This window comes from Hyaena hyaena, unplaced genomic scaffold, assembly GCF_003009895.1.
Source record: "Hyaena hyaena isolate Hyena2069 unplaced genomic scaffold, ASM300989v1 scaffold_64, whole genome shotgun sequence".
NCBI lineage: Eukaryota > Metazoa > Chordata > Mammalia > Carnivora > Hyaenidae > Hyaena > Hyaena hyaena.
The window spans coordinates 3,012,807-3,024,957 of record NW_024080698.1 but is presented as its reverse complement, the minus strand read 5'-3'; the positions used below and the strand labels follow the sequence as shown (position 1 = coordinate 3,024,957).

General features: G+C 43.1%; 1 protein-coding gene across 1 annotated transcript in view; it reads right to left on the bottom strand.

Annotated features, from left to right (window-relative positions):
- Positions 1–10,950, bottom strand: part of CUNH2orf92 (chromosome unknown C2orf92 homolog) — a 20,126-nt gene extending 9,176 nt beyond the window's left edge. Inside the window, exons 1-2 of the mRNA XM_039232438.1 lie at positions 10,871–10,950; positions 2,723–2,830 (exon numbers count right to left, since the gene is read on the bottom strand). Of these exons, the coding sequence (XP_039088369.1) occupies positions 2,723–2,830; positions 10,871–10,892 (130 nt within the window). The 5' untranslated portion in view covers positions 10,893–10,950. The remainder of the gene's footprint in view (positions 1–2,722; positions 2,831–10,870) is intronic.
- Positions 10,951–12,151: the final 1,201 nt, after the last annotated feature.

Here is a 12,151-nt window from a genome sequence, read left to right as displayed (position 1 = left end):
GGGCATGGAGGAGGGCACTTGTGGGGATGAGCACTGGGTGTTATATGGAAACCAACTTGACAATAAACTATCTGTAAAAAAAAAAAAGAAAGAAAGAAAGGAAGGAAGGAAGGAAGAAAGAAAGATACCAGTCACAAAAGAACAAATGCTATAGGATTCTTCTTAGATGAGGTACCCAGGATGGACAGATTCATAGAGACAGGAGGCAGAGCAGTGATTGCTAGGGGTTGAGATGCAGAGAATGGGAATGGCACAGAGTTTCTGTTTGGGATGATGAAAAGTTCTGGAAATATAGTGATGATACGTACACAACATTGTGAATATACTTAATGCCACTAAGCTGTGTACATAAAAGTGGTTACAATGGTAAAAAACAAACAAACAAACAAAAAGAATGCCCTTGCGGTGTTTACTGATGCCTCAGGAAAACGCACAAGGCTTCCCACCTTTGGAGAGTTGGGGAAAACTGGAAACATATTTCTTACACTGGATGAGGCTCCATCAGCATTTAAAAGTACGAGGCATATTATTAGCGATAGGAACTTTCTCCTGGCCTTTAAACAAGGTTTCTGATTCTCAAAATGCAGTGCATTTAATGGAAATTTTCCCTTTTCATATTCTTCGCCTCTCTCCAGACCCTGCCTTTACTATTCTCCTCCAAAGTATTCAATTAGCTCTAATCTCCACCTCCCTGTTTTGTTTCATTCACATTGGCTCCCCTACGTTTCTCCCTGGGCCCATTGTTGAAAGTAATGCCTCAGTTGACGACATTGTTTCTCAAGAATGTTGACCTCTTTCTGAAGCCAAAACCTCCCATAATCTTTACCATCAAAACTGCCAAGCTCTAAGCAAACAATTTAACCTTACTGTGAATGAGGCCAAACAAATAATTCCCTGTGGCTCAGAGTGCCAATTACTGTTTCCTTCCCAGCAGGAACAAACCCCCAGGACCTCAGGCCTAATGAAATTTGGCAAACTGATATTACAGTTTACCCTGCATTTAGTAAACATAGCTATATCCATACATCTATAGATACTTACTCAGGTGTTATCTTTGCCTCAGCTCATGCAAAAGAGAACACTAAAGCGGTCATTCAGCATCTTCTACATGCTATTACAGCCTGGGGCCTCCCCCCCACAATTAAGATGGATAATGGCCCAGCCTATGGCTCCTCTTCATTTCGTGACTTTCTGTGCCTTATGGAATACCTGACATATTACAGGTATTCCTTGTAACCCACAAGGCCAAGCTATTATAAAATGAGCAGATGACACACTAAAAAATATGTTAAAAAAACAAAAAAGGGGAACATACCCATGGCCGTCTACATTATAACCTCAACTTCTCTTCGATCCATGCTATGATCACTCCTAACTTTTTAAATCTTGATTCTCAAGAACTGACTGCAGCTGAACGGCATTCTTCAAAACAGATAAGCCCTCTTACCCTATGGTGCTGTACAAAACCCCCGAAGTGGGGCTCACATGGTCTGGGCCCATTAAACTTCTCACCTGGGGTCGAGGATATAGTTATGTTCTTTCAGATTCCAGACCTCTGTGGAACCTCTCTCAGTTGGTGAAGCCATACCATGGCATGGGGTAGACTCCTAAGATTTCTTCCAATGAACAAGAAAGGCTTCCACAGAATGACTCTGAGTGAGCAGCCACTGCCCCCCTTCTTCAAGACAGAAAGAGGCTCCTCATGGACTCCTCATCCTGAAGCCACTCCACAAACACAAGTACTTGCTCCTGATATAACATCGGGAAGCCTTAAACGCCTGTTTAACCAGGCCGGCATCCTCTTACAACATAGCGATATTGCATATACCCCTAATTCACATCTGATGGCCATGATTTCCATCATTGACAGAAATCTGATACAGGTAACCCTGATTATACTCCTTGCCCTCATTTATCCGAGCCAAGCTCAATATTCATATTGGGCTCATCTCCTTAACCCACCTATATTTAACAGCACTCCTAGACCAGGATATTCCTATTAGCAATAATGACACTGAGTTCATGGGAGGAGCCAATCTTAACCCACCCTTCCAAATGGAACAAGAACATTGGTTTCATATGCCAAGTCCTCATTGGTGGCTTACCTCAGCACCTCCTCTGTGCGTTACTAAACTCAACAACTTATCTACTTGCCTTAAAGAAACAAAGAGACAAAGAAACTAACTGTGAACACGTTTGTAAGCCATCTGATCTTAATAAACATGGGACAAGGAGCATTATTCCAGCTCTTCTCTTTTCCCGGACATTAGCCATCTCTCTCTCCTATTTTTTAATCCTGCATCCCACTCTCCTGCTAAGACAAGAGAGAACTTTAGACCCATAGTCTACAACAACAACTTCCTGGAGTGTACTGAGCTTGGTACCTGCGATTGTCATGACAGGCAAGTTTCTACCTGTACTGAATGCATCCAGGCTTAGGTCATCCAAGGCTGAAGATCAGGGACGAGGTTCATAATTGGATTTCATTCCTCCTGCTTGTTAGAAAGCCTCTGTGTGCAGTAATGACAGAGACTCAGAAGATGATGCCCATGTTACAAATGACCCTGGCTGTGTAGAAGCAACATAAAAGCAGCATCTTTTTGCAACGGTGGTAAAATGCTGACATCTACTCTGTTAAAATACCATGAAAAGCAAACAGATGCATTCTGAAGTTATCTGTACTTAAATAATCCTATTTAGCTTACACGATATAGATTATTACCTGTCCCAACTGCTTCTTGAAGTGTTTCTTTATCTTCAGCAGCAAGTTGCTCATTTATATCCCTATTGAATATAGAGGATTTTTTTCCCCTCTTCTCTGAAATGTGACCTACAGAAGGACAAAAAACAAAATGTGTTAATCTAGAAACAGCCATTGGCCCATGATTAGTTCTATTTTTTTTTTAATTTTTTAATGTTTATATAGTTTTGAGAGAGACAGACAGACTGTGAGCAGGGGAGGAGCAGAGAGAAAGGGAGATACAGAATCCGAAGCAGGTTCCAGGCTCCCAGCTGTCAGCACAGAGCCCAACGCAGGGCCTGAACTCATAAACCACGAGATCATGACCCGAGCTAAAGTTAGGCGCTTAACCAACTGAGCCACCCAGGTGCCCCTAGTTCTATTTTTTTAAGATTTATTTTTGGGGCGCCTGGGTGGCTCATATGGTTAACCAGTGACTTTGGCTCAGGTCATGATCTTGCAGTTCATAGTTCAAGCCACGCATCGGGCTCTGTGCTGGCAGCTCAGAGCCTGGAGCCTCCTTCAGATTCTGTGTCTCTCTGCCCCTCCCCTGCTCATGCCCTGTCTCTCTCTGACTCTCAAAAATAAATAAATGTTAAAAAAAATTCTTTTTAAGTTTTAAAAAGATTTTATTTCTTATTTTTTTAAAGTAGGTTTCAAACCCAGCATGGAATGGAGCCCAGCATGGGGCTTGAACTCATGACCCTGAGATCAAGACCTGAGTTGAGATCAAGAGTCAGACACTTAACTGACTGAGACACCCAGGTGGCAAGTTTTATTTTATTTTATTTTATTTTATTTTATTTTATTTTATTTTATCTTATAGAGAGAGAATGCAAGCAGGGAAGAGGGACAGAAAGAAAGAAAATCTTAAGAGGCTTCATGCTCAGCAGAGAGCGCATCACAGGGGTCAATACCACAACCCTGGGATCATGACCTGAGCCAAAATCAAGAGTTGGATGCTCAACTGACTGAGCTACCCAACTGCCCTCCTAAGATTTTATTTTTAAGTAATCTCTATGCTCAACGTGGGGCTCAAACTCATAACCCTGATATCAAGGGCTTCATGCTTTACTACTGAGCCAGCCAGGCTCCCCTGATTAGTTCTACTTTTATGATAAAAACAACTTCCTCTAGGGGCCCAGTCAGTTCAGTGCCCGACTCTTGATTTTGACCCAGGTCATGATCCCAGGATTATAGGATCAAGTCCCACATCAGTCTCCACACTGGGTGTGGAGCCTGCTCCGAATTCTCTCTCTCCCTCTGCCCCTTTTCCAGGCTCATCCTCTCTTTCTCTCTCTCTCAAAAATAAATAAAATAACTTCCTCTAGAATCAAAGTGAGGAGTCAGGAAGGATTTTGGAGAAAAGTCCAAATGTATATCAGCGTTTTGTTATTATTTTTTTAATCTAACAAATTCCTGGGTGACCTACCCGCCATAGTTCTCACACATGAGTGTGCATCCAAATCACCAGGAGACCTTAAAAGACCAATCATTGGGTCCCACCCTTGAGTTTCTGAATCAGTAGGTCTGAGGAGGCCTGAGAATGTGCATTTCTCACAGACATTGTTCCCCCCCCTCCGCCCCCCCCCCCACAAAGTGACACTGATGCTGCTGGTCAGGGACCACCTTTGAGGACCTTGAGAGAATCTTTCAGTCAGTTGCTGAGCCCTTCTGACTCCAGTCTCCCACTAGCATAAGATAGAAATAAGACGACCTATCTCACAGATAGCTTAATGTTCACGGAAACAGTTTATAAACCACAAAATGTTGCAAAAGTGTTCCTTAAATTGCAAGAGCAAGACAGAAGAATGAACTACGTTTATTGGGAGAGGGGCTACAGGACAGTTTAGTAGAAACAGGCAGGGTTGAAACTCAGAAATATTAACACGCTAACTCTGCCACTAGCTAGTTTTGACTCATTTGCATATGAGACCTTGTCAAAGGGCCTGGGTGAGTTTAGCATGGAGAGGACTAGGAAATGGGGAGAGCTGTCTTTGCCTAACACAAGAATGGCCCTGGAAAGGGGCTAGGAGATGTTCTGAGAAGTTCCAGGAGCAAGGCAGAACGAATAGGTAAGAGCTCCAGAGAGACATGGAGACCAACAGTTTAGCATTTAGAAAGTAGGGCCATTAAAAAGGGAATGAGAGTGAGAAGTAACGAACCCTGTGTCCCCAGAAGTCTTCAAGGCTGGGGACCCTGGGCCCAGATGCCTTTAAGCTGAGAGGCAGCTTTGATTGGTGAATCAGGCTTAAGCCTAGTTCTCAAAGAGGTGGGAATGAGGCAATGTGGTTAGCACTGGCATGGTGTGTGATAACAGCCAGTTGAGGTCTTAATTATTTCTGGGGAAAGAGAGAAATTTGTTCCTTATTCAATCTGGCTTAGAAAAGAGAAAAAGTTCCCAACTTAAGATGAGTCATAATTACTTGACTTTGGAAATGCTAGGCTATGAAATCAGAGTCAAGAGATTAACAACCACAGATACACAGAAAACTCTGGACGACATAGAGTCCGTCCACTAAGGGATTGAATTCGCCTTTTGCTCTTTCATAAAGGTGTAAAAAAGATAGACTCATCACTTAAACACAAATTTTTACTTTCCTTGTCTCTGTTCCACAAAAACAAAAACCAGAATTAGGAACCGCTGTCTACACTTATCATCAACATGAGTTGTGATTTTGATCATTTGTTGGATTTTTTTTCTGCGGGACAAAATAAGCACAATTACCATGTTTTGCCAAATACAGTCAGTTTCCAAACTTCATTTCAACTGTAGAAACCCATTAACTATGAGAGAAGCAGCAGCCCATTATGGGGGGAGAGCACTCTAAACAAATCCCCATATCCACGATGCAGACTCAATCCCAGTGCCAACCAGTCACATCCTGGGCCTGATAAAGTTGTGTTCAATGAGCCCAGAACCAAGACATTTTGGCTTTGTGTTCAGGGAAAAGTTGAAGTCTTACATCATTTTTCTCCCTCCCTCTATCCCTCTCTCTGTCTCTCTCTGTCTCTCTCTGTCTCTCTCTCTGTCTCTCTCTCTCTCTCTCTCTCTCTCTCTCTCTCTCTCTCTCTCTCTCTCTCCCTCCCCCTCAGGGGACTAGCATTGAAATGAGACTTTGATTGGTTCTATTAATAGCACCTTAGTGTTGCACTGTTAACCAAGAACTAGGTTCCCTCTAGCAGAGCTAACATCAATGGTAACCTGAACTCGCTGCACACCTGTGCACACTTTTTTTTTTAATTTTTTTTTAATGTTTTATTTATTTCTAGGAGAGAGAGAGAGAAACAGCGCGAGCAGGGGAGGGTCAGAGAGAGAGGGAGGCACAGACTGAAACAGGCTTCAGGCTCCGAGCTGGCAGTCAGCACAGAGCCCGACGCGGGGCTCGAACCCACGAACCGTGAGATCATGACCTAAGCGAAAGTCGGACGCTTAACCGACTAAGCCACCCAGGCGCCCCTGTGCACACTTTTTATAAGACTTCACTTCTCAAAAAAATCGTTTCCTCACCCCTCTTCCTACACAGCTTTTTCTTACCGTTAATTTTTTAAGGGAATGGTCCCTTTTGCTAAGGAAGATTTGTGTGGTCTAGATTTCCTAGTCCTGCGGAAAAGCTTCAGAGCAGCTCCTCGTCTCTGAAGAGGGGCCTCGTCAGCCTCCTTTTCTTGTGTGGTGGGACCTTCACTGTGTCTGTAGGGGCTTCTTGGGTCTCTCTCTTTTTTCTTTAAACATTTTTATTTATTTTTGAGAGACAAAGCACAAGTGGGTGAGGGGCAGAGAGCGAGTGGGAGACACAGAATCGGAAGCAGGCTCCAGGCTCTGAACTGTCAGCACAGAGCCTGATGCCGGGCTCAAACCCACAAACCAGGAGATCATGACCTGAGCTGAAGTTGGACGCTTTTAACTGACTGAGCCACACAGGCGCCCCTTCTTGGGTGTCTTCTTAATTCACTCTCTCTACTCAAAAACCTTAGTTAGCAGATCTGCCTCTCTTTTGTCCTCCCAAAGTTCCATTCAAATACAACCTGAAGCACTTTTTAAGTATTTTCCATTTTAGCATATTTATAGCTGATAATTACACCGACTTTCCTATTAGCAGTGAGCACTTGGAGGACACAAATGCCTTTTTCAGCTCTCTACTCCTGGCACGGCACCTCTCACTGGGTAGGAGATCAATAACTAGGTCTTGAGTGAGAGAAGGAATCTTGAAGACTCTTGACTACAACCTCGTGAGGGACTCTAAGCCAGAATCAATCACCCAGCTAAGTCTGATCTGTGGGCCAAGATTGCAGTCATTTGAAGGCTAACTGGCACCAGAGGGTCTGCTTCCAAGATGGCTCAATCACAGCTGTTGGCAGAAGGCCTCACCTCCTCACTGGCTGTAGGCAGGAGGGCTCAGTTCTTCACCACCAGGGCCCCTCCTTAAGTGAGTGGACACTGCTGGAACGTCCTTACAACATGGCAACTGACTTTCCCCAGAGTGAGCAATTCAAGAGATAGCCGGGCAGAAACCACAATGTATTTTATGATCTAATCTATAAAGTAGCACACTATCATTTCTGTCACATTCTATTCATTAGAAGCAAGTCATTAAGTCCAGCCCACCCACCCACAAGGGGTAGGGGATTAAGCTCCACCTTTCAAAGGGGAGGCTATCAAAGAATTTGAAGACCTGTTTTGAAACCACAGTAAGAAATGAAATTCCAAGGAAGACAGCTGAACAAAGGAAGCATTTGCTTATGTCCACATAAGCATAAGGATTTTAATCAGCTGCCTCCAGTTTTGTGGATAGAGAGAAGTAACACCCTTACAAAGGCATCTACACTCTGCAGGAAGCCTGGACTTGGATATACGACCCACCCACACCATTAAGCAGAGACCATATGAAATTGGTTGATGTTGAACCATATGAAATTGGAGATATTTGGCCACTTTTTAAAAATATTTTTTAAAGTTGATTTTATTTCAAGAGAGAGAGAGGCAGAGAGAAAGGGAGAAAGAGAATTCTAAGCAGGCCCCATGCTGTCAGTGCAGAGTCTAATGTGGGGTTCAAACTCAAACTCACAAACTGTGAGATCATGACCCGAGTCAAAACCAAGAATCGGACACTCAACCAAGCCACCCAGGTACCCCAATATTTGACCATTTTTGACCTACAAAAAACAGTAAATTCAAATTATTCAATCTGACATTATAGTCCCAAGGGAAGTTTTCTAATCTACATATTTCTTCTAATTTGCGGCTCCTAGAAACCCAACATCATGGATTATCCAGATGAATGTAATGATCAATCTGTAATGTGATTCCTTGTGTATATATACATAAAAAAAAAAAAAAAGGAGGGGCATGTGGGTTGCTCAGTCGGTTGGGCATCCGACTCTTGGTTTCTGCCCAGGTCATGATCTCATGGTTTGTGGGTTTGAGCCCCGGGTCAGGCTCAGTGCTGACAGTGCGGAACCTGCTTGGGATTCTCTCTGTCTCTCTGTCTCTCTCTCTCTCCTTCTCCTCTCTGTACCTCATCCCTACTTGTGCTCGCTCTCTCTCTCTCAAAATAAATAAATAACTTAAAAAAAAAAAAAAGGAATGGCCTCCAAACTTAGTTTAGACTGGCCTCTGTACACTTTGGGGGCCTGAAAAGATACAGGAAAATAAATCCATGTTATACTTAGAAGGTGGCCAAGCACTGAGTCAAGCTCCTCTAAGGGAGAAAAATCACACACTGAAAGAGCCAAAAGTAACTTGAAGAAATGGAAAGACATCCCCATTTCCAGCACAGAATGACTTATCATCAGTTTTTCCAAAGTGAATATAATAGTATAAATGTAATGCAATGCCAATAAAAATAACAACAGGCTTCCAATGAAGTTACACAAGTTGGTAGGAAAGTTCATGTGAAAAACAAACATGTAAAAGTCACCAGGAAAATACTGAAAAAACAAAAACTACAAAATAGGGACTAGTCCCATAAGGCATTAAAACATACCATTCTAGCCTCTGGAGTGAAAACAGTGTTGTACTGTTGTGTACAGAAGCCAGTGGTTCGGATAATAAGTCCAGGAATAGACTTAGGATATATGGGAATTTAGTATAAGATAAAGAGGGTATCTCAGATCACTGGAACCAAGGTGCACTTTTTAATAAATGATGTAGCCATTTTTAGTGAAAGATGGCATGATGTGGACTGTATTGATGAAATCATTGTAGCCCATGTGTGGTTCTCAGTATAAAGTCAGCCTCTCACTTCTCCCAGTGTAGACCGAGGTACCAAAGAGATGCTTAGCTATGTTTAATTTGTGATTATCACAAAATTAACAGAAAGGAATGTATAGGACAGATAAGTATTATATTATATTGAAGAGCCTAAGTAACATCATTTTGAGATTAAGGCCTCCATTAAGAGCAACCTCGCGCTGCACATAGCCCCAGTTCCTCAGATTGCTCAAGGCTAAAGCCACCCTCGGACTGCCCTCAGATCAGCTAGTCAAAAAAACATTCCTGTGGCCTGAGTCAAGGCTGGGAACTGTAGAGAGTTATTCTGTACAAATTAGCCAATTTCTTACCGCTGGCCTGAACCCCACGTGGGCCCTTTGAACTCACCTCATAACTGGTCATTTTCAAAGGATCCTCAAAAGTCATGATTGGGTCTCACCAAAAGTAATGAACACCTCACAGATACTGAATCGTCAAAGCTGTTACCATGGGTGCTGTACAATTGTAATTGGTGCTTATGTGATGATGCTATACGCACAACGTGTGCACTGTAACACCCCCGCCCTTTACCCCATAAACACCCTGCTCACTATTGTTCGGGGCTTACCCTTCTGCCACTACACTGGTAGGCGGGTGAGCCCCTGCCCAAGCTTGTAATAAAGACCCTTTTGTATTTGCATCAGTGTCAGCTCCTTGGTGGTCTCTGGGGACTCGCGAATCGGGCACAACAATATAATCAGGAATATTATAAGTATTCATTTTAAAGAGAATTCTGTGGGGACACTTGGATGGCTCAGTTAGTGGCTCATCTGACTCTTGATTTCAGCTCAGGTCACATCTCATACTTCGTGAGTTCGAGCCCTACATCAGGCTCCACTGACTGTGGAGCCTGCCTGGGATTCTATCACTCTCTCTCTGCCCCTCCCACCTCCACTCTCTCAAATAAATAAATACACTTTTTTTAAAAAAATAAAGAGAATTCTCTGGTAAGTTAATCTCCAAAACCCATCTAGGTCAATGGTTTCAAATGCTGCCTGTAGGCAAGTCATTGAGAAAATGATGCAAAAATGTGCAGAACCCTGGACTCCACTTTTAGAAACTACTGGTGAGTTCCAGAAATAAGGGTTTATAATCTCTTCCCATGTCTCATCCTCCTCTCTATGGTTGATATGTGGTCAGGGCTGAGAACCACTGACCTAGTTCATATTCCTATGCCTGGGAAAGACCACATATTTGCCAGTTTGGACAGTGACATAGTTAGCCTGTTTTTCCTCTTAAATCTTTACCTGCATGGGGAATAAATGCTTCATGAGATGATAGTTCTTCATCCTGTCTTGGGAGCCAGTCTGCTTCCACCATAACTGGGTCTGTGAGATGAGCCTTTGCTCATCAGGTGAAGGGGAGCATTTTCCCACACTCCTCTGGGGAGTGGAGAGAACTCCTCTGGGGTATCACTTCAGGAATGTGCTCAGTCCCTCACCAGCCCCCACCTCTCAGGAGGAGAAAGGGACTTTGTTGTTAAGTTTGGGAGTAGTATTGAGGTTCCTACAGCCATCTCCTCTCTCTCTCTCTCTCTCACGCGCGCTCTCTCTCTCCCTCTCCCTCTCTGGCATCTGTCTGCCTGTGGAGAGCAAACTTTCTTATCTTCTCCTCTATGCTGTGAATGTTATAGGAACAAACTCTCTCAGGGTGGAGTTATGGGGAAACCATGGGCATCGTAAACCTCACCAGTGACTTAGGTACTCATCCTAATTCGAAGTGAAGCACCTATGTTAACCAGCCAAGTTTTCTTGAGAAGATAGTCTGCGCTCCATCAGCAGGATCCTTAGCTCAGTCTCCCATTTGGTTCTAAACTCAGCTAAAGGAAGAAGGGGTATTACTTATTAACCTCAACTCCAATGAGATCCATTTGCATTTACCATTAGTGGACATTCCATCCATGCTGCCAGGGAGAAATCCTAGTTTAGTAGAATAACCAGCAACACTCGCTCCTTTGATGAAATCTATGGGGGGCAAATTAAAAAGAAAATTTGTATCAGCACACATTATGAGCACTTTGGGTCCACGTTTTGTTGAAGTGCAAATATAGAATTCAATTACACTGAGAATGTATACTTGAAAGTTTATATATCAATACAGAGAGGCATCAGCTAGCTGCTGACTGCAGAGGCTGGAGCCCAGGCAGATGCTATGGGAAACAAACCTTGGGAACTGGAATCCACATCTGTATGCAAAATTCCCACACAGTGCTTATTTCTCTGCTGCCCAGGGCACTTTTTGTGTACTGCTAGTACACAAATGTTGCCTGTAGGCAAGTCTGATATAAAATTCTCTCCTTGTGATCTATGATCAAATAATTGTCTTAATTCTCAAACTGCTACCTAAAAAATAATAATGTGAAGTTGCTTTGCAGAAGAGTGTATTTTTCATTATTGTTATTTCTACTGGTGTGCCTAGGGCAAATACTTCTTTAGCCTGGGTCTTACCCATTGAATGGTATACTAATGACTCCACCAGCTCTCTCCAAGGGCTAAGCAAAGTATCAAACCAGGTCATGCACGTGGAACTATAAAGTGTGTTCAGTACAAAGTTATTACATTACTCAGGGCTCCTGTGGTCAGGAACAGTAAACACCAATTGTAATTCCTCTGAACTGACTGTCCTCTGAACACTCTCCAGAAAGGAAGAAGCTGCTCGACACATGAATTTCAAGGATCCCCTCCCCCGAAAACAGAAGAATAGATACATTTTAGACCATAGACTTGACCCTAGACTTGAAGGTGATAGGGAGGTCTTCAGACAATTCTTTTCTTCATATCTCAATTTGTCTATGCCGCACAGGTAGCTATTTAACAAATAACTAAAATGAGAATGCTGTGGGGCGCCTGGGTGGCTTAGTCGGTTAAGCGTCCGACTTTCGCTTTAGTCATGATCTCGCGGTTCATGGGTTCGAGCTCCGCGTCGGGCTCTGTGCTGACTGCCAGCTCAGAGCCTGGAGCCTGTTTCAGAGTCTGTCACTCCCTCTCTCTCTGACCCTCCCCTGCTCACGCTGTCTCTCTCTCTCTCCTAGAAATAAATAAAAAACATTAAAAAAATTTTTTTTTAAATAAATAAAATGAGAATGCTGTGTAGATAATTCAATACATAGGCCCATAGAAATATGTGCACTTATAATTTGAGAAACATACACTTGCCTTCTC